General features: G+C 39.4%; 1 protein-coding gene across 1 annotated transcript in view; it reads right to left on the bottom strand.

The window, feature by feature from the left end:
- Nucleotides 1-5466: 5466 nt before the first annotated feature.
- The window catches only part of emilin3b (elastin microfibril interfacer 3b), a 15479-nt gene continuing 945 nt past the window's right edge, over nucleotides 5467-20000 (bottom strand). Inside the window, exons 2-5 of the mRNA XM_083520890.1 lie at nucleotides 10461-10583; nucleotides 8589-8863; nucleotides 7980-8500; nucleotides 5467-7413 (exon numbers count right to left, since the gene is read on the bottom strand). Of these exons, the coding sequence (XP_083377016.1) occupies nucleotides 6136-7413; nucleotides 7980-8500; nucleotides 8589-8863; nucleotides 10461-10583 (2197 nt within the window). The 3' untranslated portion in view covers nucleotides 5467-6135. The remainder of the gene's footprint in view (nucleotides 7414-7979; nucleotides 8501-8588; nucleotides 8864-10460; nucleotides 10584-20000) is intronic.

Raw genomic sequence — 20000 nt, 5'->3', positions numbered from 1 at the left:
TCTACAAGCACAGGAATCCGACCATTCTGTTTTCTTCATCATACATGATGAACTTCATACTGAAAATAAAGCCGCTATATAAATTTCACTTCTCTGGTGGATTTCAGATTGAGAACCCGAGGAGCACTGATTGGTGACCCCAAGTTGCCCGTGAGAAGCTTGTTTACTTATATAAGTGAAAATAGACTTCATGGTAAAACTCTAAGAACTCGAACTTCCTGATGACTTCAAAAAAAGTGTACACAGATTTAGAAGATGTGTGACCCAGATGTGGATGGGTTCCTTCTGAATCTGGTTCCTGGAGGTTTTGCTCAGATTCTGAATCGATCTATTTATGTATAGTTGCTTTATCTCCACAGTTAAAGGCACTTTACCAGCAAACCTGAACAGAGATAAAGGACGATTAGGCTCTGTTAGGTCAGGAGGAGGATGGAGATCAGTAAAATCAGAAGGATGATGGAGATCACTAAGGTCAGGAGGATGATGGAGATCAGTAAGGTCAGGAGGATGATGGAGGTCAGTAAGGTCAGGAGGATGATGGAGATCAGTAAGGTCAGGAGGATGATGGAGATCAGTAAGGTCAGGAGGATGATGGAGATCAGTAAGGTCAGGAAGTTTATCAGAAGTTGTTTCACTCTGAAACTGGAACCGTGCGTTGGTATGGTTACTGGTGTTTGAAGATAACGTGTGTAACACTGAAGGTTATTAAAAGAGACAATTGTGAAAGTTACCGGAGATATGAAACATTTCCCTCTCACGTCTCTGTTACAGAAATAAAGGATATAAAGAGAAATGTCTCAGTCTGTTCAACCTGTTCCCTTGTTTCTACATGTTCTCTGGGTGCTGCATGTTCTCAGATTCTCCAGCTCAGTGAGTAAATCTCATGAAAACACCATGCTGAAGGTAATGACCTTTAAAAAAAAATTCTGACATTCAGCTTTTGCACTGTAAAAAATCCAACTCGAAAAAGGTCCAAATTACTGTTTTTTTTTTTTGTTGGCTCAGCAAATTTCTATGAAAAAGTCAGTAAAACTATGTTTAATACATTTATTCAACCTAAATCAAGTTTCTTTCCATGAACTTAAAAAGTTTAGTTTTGTGAAGAAGGTTTTGCAAGTTCATCCAAAAATATTCGGCCAACTTATTAAGTTAAGTTAGGAACTGCCCTCCCACTAGCAAATACTCATACCATTTGTTTATTGGACATTGAAGAAAAATGGTTGTTTGTTTTTTTTTTTTTTTTTTATTAACTTCATTGTGCCAAATGTAATAGTGTTAATAATAGTTATATATATATATTAATATTACTATTACTATTATTAACACTATTACACTATTTCTTTTTTTTTCTTTTTTTTATTGAGTCTGGAAATAAAGTATTAGTGAATTAGTCTAGTTTCATCTCACACACACACACACACACGCACACACACACACGCACACACACACACACACACACACACACACACAGAAACACACACACACAGGAAATGAAGTCAAAATTGAACTCAAGTCTTTCAAAAGCGGGAGGAAATTTAACTGAGGCAGCATTAAATTGGCGGAGGAAGACTTTTACTGTGAAGTTCGTTAGTGGGCGCCTCATCTCACTAGTTTGTATAATCCCCTCAAAGACAGAACAGAACACAATTAGCCTAATTAGGAGTTCTTTTTATATTGAAATGTTACATTTGAATAAAACATACATTTAAAAATAATTAGCAGCATGTTTTACGATTAAAATGATCTTTTCCTCTCGGGCCAAACCACGCCCCTCAGTACGTGACCTTTGCACAACCTCGATGTGAGTCAACGTCAACGGTCACTTTTTTAAGCGGGAGAAACAACTTGAGAAGAAAAGGCAGCACGTGGCGATAATAATCCTGCTGCACAGTAATATTTTTGAAGTCGTGCACATTCTGTTGACTTCAGCCATATGAGGCTACATGGTTCTCCATCTGCTAATAACGTTACAGTACTGAAGGGCAGCTAAGGATTCTGATTAATTGCTACAACAGTAGTAAATTAGATTAATTGATAACGTTCTGAAGAGATAATGATTTTTGAAAATCTCTATGCAGCAGTTGTCATACACTAAAAAATAAAAAGCACAAGTATAAATTTATTGTCTATTTCATTGTTTATTTATTTATTTGCCTTTTATGAAACTGATCATTCACTTTGTGTTCTTTTTTTTCTTAAACAGATCTACCTTGAGAGCAAACTTCATGCAGTGTAGATACTGTAAATACAATTGTGCCAGTCAAAATCTGCTGCTGAAAGACTACAGGCTAAAGCACTGGCGCCCAGGCCGACGTGAACCATTGTTGTGCCTGTACCCTGAGTGTGTCTGCTCTTTCAAAACACCAGGTGGGTTGAAAACTCATTTATATAGGGTCCACACAAATTCTGATAAAACAACAGTACAAGCTACATTTAAATGTGACCTATGTGATCATCACAATGTTTTTACTGAAAAAAACTTTATCAGGCATCTGAGTACACATCTGAACAGGAATGAGACAGTGCAATGCCCATTTTTGCACTGTAATTTTAAAACTAATGTCTATGTAACATTTCATAGCCACAAGTCCAAACATCACCAAAAATGCAAAATAAGTGATTATAGTTCATCAGTTGTAATCATCTTTTTAGCAGCGTTTTTTCCCCCCATGGTTCTTATCCTTGTCCTGCTTGTCACAGTGCCATGTTTCTTTTGCTAGAGTTTGAGCTTTGATTTATTTTTTTATATTTGTACATATGCACAACAATTTTTCATGAATTTTGTATAATTCTTAGGACAGTGATTTGGAGGAGACCTACAGAAGAGGAGTGAAACTGTGCATCCTTGAAGTCATGGAGGACGATATCTCGCAGACAACAAAGACATGGCTAAACTTCATTCTGGAGGAAACTGTGGTCATGCAGGACCTACCTGACTTTCCTACTGCTTTCATGGTACTCTTTGGACTTCTCTATGCGCTGAACATTGAGTATTCAAAAGGACTAAAATACACATTTGAGGCAGTGCAGAACAACTTTGTGGGATTGGGTGAAAAGTGCACCAACAGAGTTCAGTCCCTGAAGAATAAGCTACTTACTGTATAGGCAGTTTAAGATGTTTTTAGTGTTGTTTAAAAGTTAGCCTTGAATTCTCTAAAAGTAAAATGCTTATGTTTACATTTGCTACTGTTTATCAAGATTTCATATACATATAACAGTGTTAATGCTTTGTAATACTGTTTTAACAGCAGTGTTTAGTTTTACTTGCAGTATTTAAATTTTCATTGTTGAATCGCTTTGGCTTAAATATTTTGAATTTTTAAGACTTGTACTGGGTTGAATTCTCTATAAAGCCAAATGCTTATTCATTTACTTGATATTTTTTTTATTCAATTGATATTTAAATGTTTCATGTTTAGGTGTGCCATTATTTTGTAGATGGACAAAATAATCTCTTTTAAATTTGAAAAGTATTTGTAAGTTTGTGTTTCTCATGTGCATTGGCAGTGTTTTGTAAAACTGTTTTACTGTATTGCAGTATTTAAATTTGCAGTGTTGCAAATTACACTTACCAACCAACTTTTGCCTCCAACAAAAATAAATGTTTTGTTAACATTGACTCACTGATTTTAGTTTTTGACTTGGGCAATGTTATTGTAGTTTCCAGTCGGAACAAATTATTATTTAGTACCAATTTCCAATAGGATTTTTTTGTTCACTCCACTTCAGACATTGAGTTCTACAGACCAAAAATGTTGAATTGGCTTAAAATTGAACTTAAAAAGGTTTGTTAAAAAATAGTTGCACCTCTCCACAACACTAACAATCTTAAGTTGACCCAATTAAATATATTTTGTATGACTGACAAATTAATTTCAGTCAGTATAACTGTTAGTTACAAAAGTTGAGTCAACAAAAAAAAGCAGAAGGAAATTGGTACTAAGATTTTTTTTTTTGTACTGGCTTAAAATTTTTTACAGTGTGGTGTGAGCGACACACTCACACGCACACACACACACACACACACACACACACACACACACACACACACACACACACACACACACACCACACGCATTCCAAACTTAGTGATATACATAGAAATGCTTTACATAAAATATTTAAATAATTTAAAAAATGCAAATGAAAACAAACCCCTACACACACACACACACACACACACACACACACACACACACACACACACACACACACACACACACACACAGATTTATAATAATTCTGATAAACTGAGAGCATCCACAACAGTTTGTTTGTTTGTATGAAACTCAAAAGCAAACTTGTGTATTTAAAAACCATTAAATCTGTTTCTCCAGGAAATTCCACAATCTGCCAACATCTGAAGTTTCCATGAACATCTGCGTTAACAACATTATGCAAATACACACATATATAGCACAACTATACGACATGAATGAAGCTCCAGGTGATGAAGGTACTAAAGCTGTTTAACACGCATCCAGACTGAAGTGTACAGGTGATCAGGAACCTGCTGGAGGAATGTTCTCTCAGATATTCTGATTTATCTGCATTCAAATTCAGACTTACCAGGTCAAGGTTTGTGGACACCTGAGGATAAGATTGCTATGTGCTTCTTCTTGAACATCCCATTCCACATTTAGTCTTTATTTAATTTTATAATGAGCTCCATTCTTCTGGGTAGATTTGATTTTGTAGAGATTCATTCAGCTACAATGGTGTTGGTAAAGTCAGGAACTGACGTCAGTGAGAAGGTGAGGAGGTTCCTGGTCAGCTTAAAAAATTAATCCCAAAGGTGTTCAATAGGGTTGAAGCTCTATAGCAGAAGATCGTCCACATCTTCCAACCCATGTAAAGCAGATCTTCATGGAGTTGTGTGATGCTGGAGCAGGTTTTGGGGCTTCAAGTTCAAGTGAAGGTAAAATTTCATGCTCCTGCATCCAAAGACGTCTGATATGATTGTGTGCCTCCAACTTTGTGTAACAGTTTGAGGAAAAAACACATACAGGACGAGTTTAAATCTGGCGTCTGAAGAGTTTTGGTGATAAAATCTTAAATCATAACTGACATTATTATGTGAACGTTCTCACAGAATTCCAATTGATTTGTTTTGATATCGATGTCTTTATTATGATTTATTATCTCCGATTTTTTTTTTTATATCTAAAAAAATCCAATGGTAATCCTGAATTAAATTCATTCGCCAGTTTTCTTACAGTTCAAGAAACCGAAATAAATAGAAATATTATATAATTGAAATGAAATATTATATATATATATATACACGCACAAATGTACATATATTTTTTATTTTATTGTACATTTTTATTAATGGAAATTGTTTATTATCGCAAAATTCTACTTAACTAAAAAAAAAAGATGATGGTGATTGATGAAGATGTTGCAGGTGTAAATTCGCTTTTCATTGCACCCAAAAAGAAAAAAAGTTAAACGTTGACTCCTAAATTGTACAGTATCTCTTTTATTAGCGTTATTGCTGCCCTCTAGTGGTTAATATCGAAAAAAACCAGTCCATCATTTACAGGTGAAACTTTAACAAGTCATGCTGCAGCCACGCCCAGTTCCTAAAAACATGTAATCTTGAAAAATTATAATCTCATAGCAAAAGTAAAATAGAACACATATATTTCACATACAAATCTTTTCACACTTTATGTTTAGCACCATAATGATGACAGTAATTTTCAAATTCGACACAACAGAACGAGAGACTGAACTGAAATGAAATGAGATGATATGATATGAGAGCAGAGCAGCTTATAAATCAGACATCATCCCATAAATCTGTCCTAATTTATATACCCTAAAAATCCTTTAGCTTATGAAGCACTTACTAGCGATTATCATGCAGCAGCTGGGAAAACTGTGCAAATCAGGGGTACAGGACTGAGGACTTGCTGCGCTAAACTGTACAAATATATAACACCATAGTCAAGTTTATTCTTTATATAAGTTATCACACTGGTTAGAAACAATATACATAACAGAAAAAAAACAAAGAGAAATATCTAAAAGATAAAGTGATAAGTAAGAAAACAATGCCCTGTTGATAAAACCAGAAGAAACATGTGATTTTGTACAGTCAGGTTTTGAAGTGTCCCTGTATCCAGGTGGTTACTGGACCGTCTTGTTAACACATTCCTGGAGTCCATTTCTGAGCTGTGTGAGCTGTTGGGTGTGGCTTGCGAGGGTACCATTGACCTGCGCCAGGTAGCTGTCTGAATGACTCTCGAGTTCTGCACGAATCCTTTCCAGCTGATCAGCGAGCTCCCCCAGGCTGCTACACTGGCCCTCCACCTGCGAGATGCGACTTTCAACCCCCAGAACCTCACGATGAGCATCCAGCGCCGTTCCCCGGCAGCCCTGCAGTTCCCCCGACAGCCTGCGCCTCATTCCCTGCAGCTCACCTTTCAACTGGATCAGCCTGCGCTCTCCAGAACCAAGCAGCGCCCCCTGCTGGCCCACAAGCTCGGCGATGCCGTGCACTTGTTTGACCAGCCTCTGCTGCCGTTCCTGCCATGTCGAGTTAGCATGACTCATCTCGTGCGTGAAGAGGTGTACGGAATCCTTCAAGCCCTTTAGACTGCGGTTTACAGAGTTGACATTAATCTTGAGGAGTGTGATCTCCCCCTGTACCGAGCCCTCGTGGTCCTCTTTAGCGATTTGAACCAGAAGTCCTTGCAAGGTTCCATTTAGATGATCCAACATATCCATGTGTTTGTCCAGACGTTCTGAAATCTTCTTCTCCATCTGTTTGCAGTCTTCAATCTCTGTTTGGATTTGTGCTGCATCAAGATTAGGTGCTGGAGAACAAGCCGAAGTGCAAAGAAGCTCAAGATCTGTTAACTGCTTCTGGACTCCATCCAAACCAGTTTCTATACGTCTGTTGATGTTCTCAATCTCTGTCCCTAATGCTGGCACCACCTGGCCCTCCAGTAGTGCTGGAGATGTCGCATTGCTCAGTTCCTCTACAGCCACAAACACACGCTCCTCCAGGCTTTTCAGCTTGTCCTCTATATGGGTCTTAAATCCATCCAGGGATCCCTCACCCAAAACATCTAACATTGTCTTGTCCTGCTCTGTGGTGTTCAGATGGCCCTCTATGTGTAGTAAACGAGTATCCAACATTGTCTCCAGGTGAATTGTTTGCTCACTCAGTGCTGTCTGGAGTTGCCTCTGAGATTCAGTCAAACCCTTAACAGACTCCTCCAGAAGCAGAGTTCGCTGAGAAAAATCATTGATCTGACTACAGCAGCCTGGGGTAACTGTCAGACCCTGGATCTGAGCCTGAAGGTCACCCAGCTCCTTCCTCAGGCCCGTCTCACTGCCATCCAAAGACTGCTGGAGCTGCTCCTGGCCATTTAGGTATTCCTTGTGGCAGTTGTTCTGAACCTGAGAACAGGAAGCAGCAAAGGGTCAATCAGTTGACCAGGGTTTTTTACCAGACCCCCTACCTAAAAATACCCATGGACTTGTGGTTCTTCCCTCCGGTTCTTTGAATCTTGTTCATTAAAATAAACTTTTTTTTATTCATTCAGTCGTTCCTTTGATCAGAAATAAAATAAAATGTATTGAATTTATAAATTTACAATAAGCAGATCCCAAACATATCTACATACACCAACTTTCACTATAGTTTTAATCATTTCTGTATGTATAAAGAACTGCATAACGTCAATAAGTGTCACATGACAAAAGAACGCAGAACTAGAAGAGTCGAGAGATGAACTAAATTCTGTTTCCTGAACATAACCTATGAAAAGTTTCTGATGCTTTTTTCATGCTCTACCAGGAGAAAATTAACGAATCACTTTTTGAGACTTTGAGTCACATTAAAGACATAAATGAATCGTTCATGAACAACTCATCACTACTGTGTTCAGAAGAATTCAGCAGCCACCTCATGCTAGGTGATTACAAGTCAACTTTAAAGTCTAACTTCCCTCATTATGACTCACCTGTCCGATTTTTTCATTGCAGTGGTTTTCCAGGCCACTCAGCCGCCTTTCAAATCCATCCAGGATCTGTGCTCTGATGCCAACTAGTCTTTCATCCAGCAGCTTCTCCATTAACTTCTGGATGCCTCCAGGTGGCACTTCCATCAGCCTCTTCAGCTGCCCATCATGGCCCATTACCATGCCATGGATCTCATCCAGCATGTCGCTTTTGACCCTTAGCTCATCCTTGACCTCTGTCACCCTTCCAACCAGCTCTCCAAGAACTGGGAAGCCCTCGCTGCCCCCTGTGGTATCTGGCATGCCCTCAGGGATGACTGCAAAACCCACTGTAGAGTCCGGTCTGAGTGGGGCTCCACCTAGCAGGGTACTCACCATCTTAGTGGTGTCCTCACGGAGTGAGACGCGGAGACGTTCCTCCAGGCCAGTGATCATACCATTCAGAGTTTCCAAACCCTGCGAAAGCCTCCTTAGATCCTCCTCCATACGATCTAGACGCTCACCAGTGACACGTGTTCCTGGACCTAAAGGCCAGAAGACCAGAGTAAGCGTCATGATTACAATTATCAGAAATGCAGGACATTCTGATTCACTTGTAATGCATATGGTTACCTGCTGAAGGTACATGTCCTGTTGGTACGTTATCATGATAACCCCCATGCTTTCCTGGCTCGAGCTCTGATCCAGGGGTTGGTATCTTTTTGTGACCCCATGGGAAACCCTTTATACCCGGTCTAGAGCCTTTGAATGTTGGCATGATGGAGTCTGGACCAGGTGTAGGGCCATCAAAGCAGTTTTCTCCAGAGTAACCCGGGCAGCAGCGCCATTCCAGCTCAGTCACTGTCTTGTAGCCAACCTTGTAGGTAGGTTTGTAGAATGTCCGATACCTGTAAGCAAATACATTTAAACATCAGCTTAGGATTTGATACCTTCTCTCCAGCACTGTCCTGAACATTTAGAGCAGGGGTTCCACAGACTATGACCCGTGGGGCAAACACAGCATCAATGCCCCCACATTTGGAACAGTCCTCTGAACAATGGCAGAGACATATCGGTTGAATAATCGATTATCGGCAAGTACGATCCAACCAAGATATCGGTATCATATCAGTAAAATCCACTATCACCCCACCTCCAGTTATTAATGTAGACTAATTATTTATTAGATTAACGCACCAACCACAGAGAGCCACCAGTCACGCCTTTCTCCAACACTCAACACTCTCGCTCAGCCCCTCCCTCCTACCAATCACCTACACCTGTCCTCCATTTACCCGTCCCCTCTTCCCCTTCACTCACTGTCTGATCTACAGTTTACGACCATAGATCATCCGGACTACCTACCGTTCTTACTACCTGAGTTTCCATGCTCCTAACCAGGCTTCGGTGAAGCACTTGGTTAAGTCCACCATTTCCTGCAGTTTTGTTTCATACTCTCTCGTGTTTGTGACCAATAAACAACACCCTGTTTTACTCCCGGTTCCTGGTCTATCTGTGACGACATGCATATGCATAAGTAAGTAAATGTTTTGACTTATAAAGGCAATGAATACGGAAAAAATGTCATTACGGCAGTAAAACTGCTCTTTAATAAGTGATGTATCTGTTGAAACGTGATGCTCATGTGTCTGTACGCTGCAGAACAAAATAATAAACTAATCTCGAATTAGGAGGCGAAAGAAATACATTAAAAATTGGAATAAAATCTGCACAATAACACTGGTAGTCCCTCCGGACCGTGGTGTTTCTGTTACAGACCCTCATTAAAGAAAGGAATAGAGAATAATTCTGTACTATACAGAAACAGATTTGTGGACCCCTGATTAAGATTGATGACAATAAGGTCTATAGTTAGAATTGGTGCTTTCTATCGCAGGTAAATTTTCTGTTAGAATAAGAAGATACGAATGGTTAGCATGCTTGGTTTCTGATCAGCTTCAGAGCATAAGTGTTGTTTTTAAATAATTCTCTAACATTCGCATCATCCATCTTCCTTTAACAAGTGCAACAATGCGCTGATCTCAGGATCCAGGTGCGAATACTGATCTAAACTGTTCTTAATGAGATACCTTCAGGGGTACAAGGTGTACCTTAACATATTTAAAACAAGTTAATGATACAAACATGTTCTTAAGGTCCATCTGTGTGGTTTAAATCAAAGTAAAACTTTGTAGAAACACGGAAAGTATAGTTTTATGATAAAAGCGCAGCATCACTGTGGACTACACTTTAACAAACCAGAAATCATACACGGATTACAAAGTTATCTGAAGATTGAGCTGAATGAAATAATCATGTTTTGAAATAAACCAATTCTTCTTCTTGGACTGTTTAAAAATCAATCATAGGATTTTGTTGTTGAGTTTTAAAACTCCACCTCTAGAGGGCAGTGAAACACAGGGTCCCACTGTTGCAAAAGGGTTCAACATTTGGAACACTGCAAATACATCAGGGTTACATCACATTATATCATGATGTTCTTACATCACCACGGGACACTTCTGTCCCCAGATGCACTTGGTGGTGTAGTCCGCCTTGACGTAGGTGGCCATTCCATCCTGAATCGTACAGGTGATGTTCTTCTGGACAACGTAGGCACAGTGATTTCTGAAAGAGAAAAATATCAGGAGTTTTTTCTTTCTCTGGAACTTTCATTGCAACAAGAGCAAGTCTTGAGGGACTACATGTCCTGGTCATTACTGAATAGGAGGCTTCAAGCCAGAAATCTGTCACATATTGATCATTTTAATGACCGTTTCATCCCATCCACATGTCTCCACCTTTCTCGCTTTCCCATGAACAGATTAATCATGTTGAAACTCCAAGGTGCAGCTTCAGCAACTGTTCCCCAGAGATTGTTAAGCAATAATCAGTGCTCAGATGTTGGTGAAGTAACAAATTGTAGCCTTGTAAGCATTTTTTGCAGCTCCACAGCTGTCCAGCCAGAAGATACCTGGAGAACGAAACTGGAAGATGATGCAGCGGTGCTTTTTTGCTCAGATTTGGCCAAAAAAAGCTACAGTTTTATAATGGTTGCTAAAACAGTTGGAAACTACCACCACAGGGTTGAAGTTCAACCAAATTTGTGCTGGATGTTATGCCAATTTGTGCCTGGTCCAAATTCAGCCCACACAATTTGATTGGTAATTCACTCAATGGCCCTGAAGTGTTCTTAAGCAGCTGGAGACGCTGTAAAGCCTGGAGTACAGTAAAGACTCTGGACCTTTAATAAATGATGCCCAGGACTTTGTAAATAGTATCTGAAATGCATTTTCACAATATTTACAAGATGAAAATAGCAGAACCAACACAACACAAAAAACACATGACCACCTTCTAACCATCACATCACACCACCATCACTATCTCACCACCACCATCACCATTACACCACCTTCTAACCATCACATTACCACTATCACACCACCACTATCACACCACCACCATCACCACCATCACTATCTCACAACCACTATCACACCACCACCACCACTATTACACCACCTTCTAACCATCACATCACCATCAGACCACCACCATCACTATCATGCCACCACATCACTATCTCACCACCACCACAAGCAGCCAGAAAGGACAATCTGTGTGTGTGTGTGTTTGTGTGTGTGTGTGTGTGTGTGTGTGTGTGTGTGTGTGTGTGTGTGTGTGTGTGTGTGAGTGAGTGTGAGTGAGTGTGTGTGTGTGTGTGTGTATGTGTGTGGGTGTGAGTGAGTGTGTGTGTGTGTGTGTGTGTGTGTGTGTGTGTGTGTGTGTGTGTGTGTGTGTGTGAGTGTGTGAGTGTGAGTGTGTGTGTGTGTGTGTGTGTGTGTGTGAGTGTGTGAGTGTGAGTGTGTGTGTGTGTGTGTGTGTGTGGGTGTGAGTGTGTGTGTGTGTGGGTGAGTGTGTTTGTGTGTGTGTGTGTGTGTGTGTGTGTGTGTGGGAGTGAGTGAGTGAGTGAGTGAGTGTGTGTGTGTGTGTGTGTGTGTGTGTGTGTGTGTGTGTTCCTCTCAAAATGATATAATATCAAATAGCAGCTGTCCTGCTTCTAACTCCCTAGTCAGCATTTCACCAGATTTCGTTTTGAACCTCAATGCCAACAGATTACTGAGTGCTCGTGGACACGTGCCATGCTGATGGACTAAAGAGGAAGCTTCAGCACGGTACATTATCTCATCATCTCATCATCTCATCATCTCAGCACATGGGTGGGATTTTAAACAAACATGAACATGTGTGTATTAGATTTATTTATTTATTTATTTATTTATTATCTGTTATAGTTCTTAAATCTGGCTTTGATTTAATGAAACTCGTTTTACCAGGAACTTTTTATGGAAGATGCTCCACATAAACAGATTTCTACATGCAGAGAGATCTTTATTTATGGAAGGAGACCCCGGTGTCAGCTCTTTGCTCTTTTATCTAGCTTTATTAGTTGGGTATAAAAGAATTAAACACGTCTTGTTACCTCCACCTTTATCACGCCACTTTCTTTCTCTAGAAGAATCTGCCATCACCTACACTACGCACCATGACCTGATGCAGGACCATCAGGAGGTGTTTGTGATCTTCTGATGGCTGGAGGATCCCTTAAGCAGAAACGGCCGTGTTTGTTTCGTCAGAACATAAACAGTTTCTCCACAGCGACGTGTGAAATCTGCCAAGCAAGCGAACCTGAGAAAACTGAATACGAACAGGGTCTGGTGCACATCTGCAGAAAATGGATGACTTTCAGACAGAGTGTGAAGAATCCAGTTGCTGGTGGAGACTGATGTTACAAAACACTCTGAAACAGCAGAGTTGGATGGGTCAGTGATATTCAGGGCTGCAATAAAACCAGATTCTGTCACATGATCTTCAGCAGAAGTTTCAGAGAAACAGTGCAGATGCTCCTTCAGTTTATTCACTTCTATTTATTACAAATTACACAAATAATGTTTTTGTTCTCAAAACTATAAATATTATAATCAGCTTGTTTCATCATTTCTTCATTCTGAGCTCAAGGCAGAGGTAAAAGTAAAACTGATGGCAAAGATGAAGATGAAGGTGATGATGAAGGTGGAAGTGATGGTAGTGGTGATGGTGATGGAGGCAAGGATGGAGGTGTGAGTAAACTGATGGTAAACATGCAGATGATGGTGATGGTGCTGAAGCATGTAGTGATGGTGATGGAGGTGAAATTAAAATTAATGGTAAATGTGTAGATGATGGTGACAGTGATGGTGATAGAGGTGAGTGTAAAACTGATGGTAAATGTGTAGATGAAGTTGATGGTTCTTGTGTTGGTGATAGTTGAAGTAAATGTGGAGATATTGCTGATGGTAGAGGAGATGGTGAGAGTGATGCTGAAGAAGAAAGAAACGATGGTGGCAATGATGGTGTGTAAAAGTGGTCAACATGGAGGTAAGAGTGGATGTGATAGTGATGTTAAGGTGGTGGTGAACATGGAGGTGAGGGTGATGTAAAGGTGGTGGTGAACATGGAGGTGAGGGTGATGTAAAGGTGGTGGTGAACATGGAGGTGAGGGTGATGTAAAGGTGGTGGTGAACATGGAGGTGAGGGTGATGTAAAGGTGGTGGTGAACATGGAGGTGAGGGTGATGTAAAGGTGGTGGTGAACATGGAGGTGAGGGTGATGTAAAGGTGGTGGTGAACATGCAGGTGAGGGTGGAAGTGATGGTGATGTGAAGGTGGTGGTGAACATGAAGGTGAAAGTGGAGGTGATGTTGATGTTAAGGTGGTGGTGAACATAGAGGTAAGGGTGGAAGTGATGTGAAGGTGGTGGTGAACATGGAGTTGATGGTAATGTAAAGGTGGTGGTGAACATAGAGGTGAGAGTGGATGTGATAGTGATGTTAAGGTGGTGGTGAACATGGAGGTAAGGGTGGAAGTGATGGTGATGTGAAGGTGGTGGTGAACATGGAGGTGAGAGTGGATGTGATAGTGATGTTAAGGTGGTGGTGAACATGGAGGTAAGGGTAGAATGATGGTAATGTAAAGGAGGGGTTGAACTTGGAGGTGGTGGTGTTTTAAAGGTGGTGGTGAACAAGGAGGTGAGGGTGAAGGTCATTCTGTACAGCTGTGAAAAATGTACAGTTTGATTCAGTTTGTGTAGTTTTTGTGTGATGGAGTGATATGTGAGATCTTCAACCTTCAGACAAGTTTAGACACCTCAGACATAAAACTTCACCTTGTTCTCCACTCACAAACTTCCACCTATTATCTGGTTTCAGTTTCAGTCTGGAGTAAAAGCATTCCCACTGTAAATATTTTCAGGATCAACTCTCGGTCACCGATACCCTGCTGTAGATCCCAAGAGAGAAGAAGAATTTCTTTCAGTTTTTTAAGTAAGGGTGACTTCTCTTCTCTTTCTTCTTTTCAAAGCAGCTTCATGTCTTTCTGAATTTTATCAGAGGACTGATGTTTACATTGCGATTACGATGCAATGAAAACTGTAGTAAATAAAACCACAGCCGATTTTAGTCTCTTATCTAATACAGGATTTGTTTTTAATAACGTCTGGGTCCTAATGCTCGACGGATTTGGAATGCCACCCCTGGTCATCACGAGATAAACTCTATAAACAGTATGAACTGCTATAAATGCTATAAGCCTCTAATGAGACTTACAGAGCAACAAAGTGATGTTATTGTTTCCAACAATCATTCTCTATTTCTTTCTCAAACACAAGTGTGACCGCTCTTTCATCAGCCGGTGGAATCGGATCCCACATGACCGAGTCTTTAGATCAGAATTAGATCAGACAGGACAATCAGTGGAAGTATAAATATAGAGATTGAGATGGAGAGCGAGATTATTTCAGGCTCATTACATGCAGGAAATGGAACGAGAAAAGTTTTTTGGTGTAGCTTGTGACTTGCTGGGGGTGTGGCCTATATGTTAATGAGAGGTAGTAATAACCAAAATGCTCACACACACACTATATAAACCCACACCAGTGCGGTTTAAAGAGTGTTTTAGTATTTAGGCAAATTTGAGCTCAGATGTGAACAACAAACTTTCCTTGTAACCTCTTCGTTCATGTTTACCGAGAGCTTGTGAATACGAGTTGATATCAGAAAGCTTGGAGATTCGCTCTGTTTACAGGAAAGTACTCAATTTATCTACATTTCCACACAATCACCTTTAAAATAGTCCCCTTGCACAGCAATACAGCTCACAGTGTTCTACTGGAACGTGTCCTAGAAGTCGAAGCGTGTGTAGCACCTTCTGCACTTCACGCCGGATCTCCGCAGTGGTGTGACTGCCATCTTGTTGCCGTGTTACAAAACTAGTCTGGAAACTTTTTGGTACCACCCCGTACATCAGATCTGCATCAAAGCGTAAATGTGCTTGAATTACAGGTAAACCTGGAGAAATATTAGTCCACATGTGCACTAGAAGATCAATCTTCTTCTGAATTCATTGAATTCATCACGAAAAAAATCCCTGCTAACAACAACTAGCGTAAACAGAGCTACAGAAAAGTGTAGCGCAAATAAATAAGTTTGAGGTTTGGTTTCGGAGTGAGGGGTTTTCGAGTTCAGCAACATGAGAAGAGTGTAAATTATAAAACGCATCACAAGGAGGACATTGCTAGCAACAAAACATGAATAAATAGCATAAATAAACTAGCATTAAAAGAACTAACAAAAAAAAAACAATGTGGTGACAGACATAAATAAATGCTTAAATATACTAGAAACTTGATTTGTAAAGCTTTAAATTAAAGAAATATTCGTTTATTTTTACTTTCCTCACTGTTTTAGGTTATAAAATAGTCTAAGCAGTTGTAGTCACATGCTAATCACTGGGTCTTGAACAGGAAGCGTATGAAACCTTATTAAGAGGTTTAACTCGCCCATGAAGCTCTGCCACAGCCGTTCTACATCCTCCCTCCTCACACACTAACCCTTTGTGCCTCTTAATCGACTTTAGCGAGGGGAAAAAACCTTCATTTTTCTTCCCTGTGCCCCCCTTCAGGCGCATACCGCTAATTAGCAGAAATGATAGATGCTCGGATGGGTTCTGCTGAGAACGTCTGCACAATCTCAAATCGCAATTAACAGAATAATAGCTGTTTTTTTTTACGTCAATCAAGCAGAGCTAAAGTCCAGACTGGGCTAAATTACATCAGAGGTAATTCTCATGGCTACAACACTTCAGCTTGTGGTTCTCACAGCTGTCACGGCCACCAGAGACTCGTTAGTGCTAAGACCATGTGGTGGAGTGTGAGAGTTCTTCCTCTGAGAGCTGCCTGAAGAACATTCACTCTGAAATACATTCTGTAGTGTGCCGTGTTTTGACTGTCATGCGACAATTTTTGAAGAACTTTTTAAAGTAATTTATTAGTGCTTCATGAGCACATTATCTATTTGCATATTCGAGGCTTATTAGTGAGATTATTTGTGCTAATGTTTACTAGTGAAGCTATACCAAGCTTCCACCACAGACGAACCAGTGGTTATATCAACGTTTACAACATTTCAATATTTCTCCGGATGGTTTAAACTTTCTAAATAAGTTCTAGAAACCATTTAAATCTTTCTTCACAAGGGTTCTTCAACATAACTTAGGGTTCCTAGCTTTAAAAACCAACTCTGTTTGGAAACATCTCTATTTTCTCCATAGGGACAAATCAAATAACCCTTCAGGTTGCTAGAAGGATCTTTTTCCCTTTCACAGAATATATTTAATTGTTTCTTGAAGGTTGCTTCCTTTAAGAAAGAGGGAGGGGAATCTCTGAATTGGTTCTAACTGGACCCTGATTTATATATTTGGTCGATTCTAGATTGGTACCTTGAGGTCTTTTAGTGGTTAAATGTTATACCCTCAGCACAAATTGGGTCATCAACAGGTCTTAAAAATGGTTCTGTAAATGTGCTTTAGCTGATAAAGTGCTCTACTATAAGAAGATTCGGTTCTCTGAAGGGTTTGGGTGAAAACTGTCTTATAAAGAACCCTTTATTGTCTGGTTTAATGGGAAGCTATGTAGCAGGCTTCCCACCGAGGAACTTATACAGATGTGCTCAAAAGCAATCGTACTTAACGATCAACATTATCCAGACTTTGCTTACAGCTGGAGATCAACACAAGGTCATGGCTACTGTAAGATCTTTATATGTTAATCATTATTCCAGTCGTTCTCCATGATGTGTTCGTTCGAGAGGTTGAGACATTTCGTCTTCTCAACCAGGCCATTCGTATAAACACTCCAGACTTTTGGGATTAGGAGTGTAACCGAATATGAACACATTATTTGGAATAAACAGATGTGATTTAAACAAATTCAAATAGAGATCTGATTCGGAGAAGCTGGAGAAGATTCACGAGGAAACGGGTTGAGACTGGAGGTGTGTATCAGGACTAGGATCCAATGCTGCGTGATGAATTTAAAATATTTTCTTATGCATCCTTAGTAGCTGCCTGGTCCGAGTCACGCTGGCAAAAACTTCATATATATTTTGGAAGGTAAACGTTTAAAACATTCTGCTTCATTTCTACACTGTTTGATCTTAGCTTTACCTTCTCCATCCAGATTTCCCCAACAGATCCCTCAGGTCTTCTGATGAGCTTCTTTTAAGAGTTCCTTGTTGTCACTAATGGTACTGTAGATCCTAAACTTGACTTGACCTGACTTAACAGTGAGGATCCTCACAGTTACTCTGCATGTTCTCCATGTGAGGTTCATCTGGGTTCTCCTTCTAACATCCAGGATGTATTCCTGCCTCATACCCAGTGTTCCACACATTACCAGATCAAAAACTCTCCATCACGTCAAGACTTACAATCTTTGTTATATTTCAAATTGATTACCATCAGAGACGTCATTGGAGGATACAGTAATGTGTGGAACACTGGGTATGAGGAGGTTATTGTGGAGGTTATTTTATGTGTAATTACTGGTTTTTCAGGTTGCGCAGTGAATAAATGATCAATAATCACACTTAGGACTTGTTCATTAGTGTCATTTATTCCAAACGCTTTTCTTTATGTCACGTTTATTTACAACCTGATAATAAATGATGAAAGTCTGCAGTATGACGTCACCACACTCGTTTATCAGTACGGTTTTGTGGAACGTTGTTGTGTATATAAAGTATTTATAAGTGTTTATTACAGTAAGTTGTTCTGTAGTTTGATTTCAGTTTCTCATGTTGAAGATGTTTCAGTGTTCAGTTACAACAAAATACATTCAATAATGTTTTGCAATAAGTTGAAATATTTGAAGCAGTAATGATTTCGCTTTGTATTTGCAAAACAGTCTTCATTTGTAATCTTGAGTTTAATATTAATTTTGTTTTTAGTCTCATTTTTAAGACAGAATATATAATGACAACGATTCTTAAATGAAGAGGAAATTTCTTGTTCTTTAGTTTTATGGTGGTTTTAAGAAAGAAAAATGATAAAATAATTAACAAGTGAGTCTTTTCTGAAGGCTAGTTTTGTTTCCTTATTTTAAAAAAATCTACTTAATAATTGGGATTGTTTTACTGCACTGGCAGTTTATTTGACTTGTTTCTATTTGAGTTTGTATCTTCTCAAATTATGCATTTATTTCTTATAATTAGACGATTATTTTTTGCATTTCACTGCAACTCTGATCAGGATAAAATTCTTACTGAAGCTTGTTAGAAAACATTGAGAACAGGTTTGAACCTATAGAAGAATCGCTTCCAGATTTGGAACTTCCCATTTCAGGTTTAATCCAAATCATCAGAAGTAAAAGTCTGTTATTGAAGCTACAGCGCACTCTCAAGTCTTCATTATTGACCAAGAAACCTAAAGCAGTCGACATGACAGACATACTTTGAGATTAGAGACATGTGGAATGAAGACTTAGAAGTCAGCAGAGTAAGAAGGTCTGGCAGGCAGCACACTGCTTCTCAGTGATAAACCGCTAGTCCTGAATTTAAACAGAACCCGATATGATGACGCTTTGGCATGAACGCTGTGATCGAGTGCTTCTAAAAGCGTCCACACTAAAGTGAGAGGAACACTGGGATGTGTACGCCTGATTTAGACCACAAGAGTGAAACAGATCCTGTTTCTGCAGTTCATATGGAAAACAATTGCATCTTAGGTTCCATCTAGAACCAAGGTTCTAGGTTCCAGTTGCTACAGCGTTTCCCTATCAGAGAGGGTTTCAAACAAATCTGCTGAGGAACCACTGGGGATCCATTTTTCTAGAGTGCATACTTTGATATTACTAGAATGTTCTGCATTGTGTAATGTGAAAATTGCTTCTTTGGGTTCTATACAGAAGAGCAAAAAAGAAAGGGGTTCTTAAAGGGTTCCTGCATAGAAAACATTGGTTCTTTATTAATTTTTGGTGAATTAACACACTGAGGAACTCTTTATCTTTATCTTGGGTTATCTTCTTTTCCCATAGGTTCTTCAAGTCTTTGGATGGACACTTGTTTCAAAAGTGAAAAATTGGCAAATGATTTCTTAAGGTTCTGTATGGTGAAATGTTCTACACTTTAAACTGAAGAAAGGGTTCTTTTTATTTTTTTTAATTTTTATTTTTTCAAATTGGTGGTGTGCTGATAGATCTCACATAAAAATTCTGACATCTACAAAAGGTTCTTCAGGGAAGATTTCTATTTCTAAAATTTCTTCTTTGAGGTTTGATGAATGGTTAGGAGAAAAATCTTGTCCTACATCTATGGTTTGTTAAGGGTTCTTTTGATAAAGTACAGTTCCAGAATATTTGAAAAAAAATGAGTTTCCAAATGTTTTTAGATGCTAAATCTTTTTTCACGCTCAGGATAAAAAAAAACGGTTCCTCAGAGAGTTCCTGGACCAGTTTTCTTTGGATGAATAAAAGTTCCATAAAATGGTTCCTCAAAGATTCTTTGTATTGTTTGTTGGTTTGAAAAGTGTTTTACATTCTAAAATAAATCCCTCTAAAGTTCCCCTAGGGTTAGTTAGATGGTTAACTGTTTGATGAATAATGGGGGGAGGGGAAACATTATGTTTTTATACACTATTTCTTACCAATGGTTTGGACATGTGCAGAGGAGGG

The sequence above is a fragment of the Silurus aristotelis genome (genome assembly GCF_946808225.1).
Source record: "Silurus aristotelis genome assembly, chromosome: 19".
NCBI lineage: Eukaryota > Metazoa > Chordata > Actinopteri > Siluriformes > Siluridae > Silurus > Silurus aristotelis.
The sequence above is the reverse complement of the archived record's forward strand: the minus strand, read 5'-3'. Positions and strand labels throughout refer to the sequence as shown.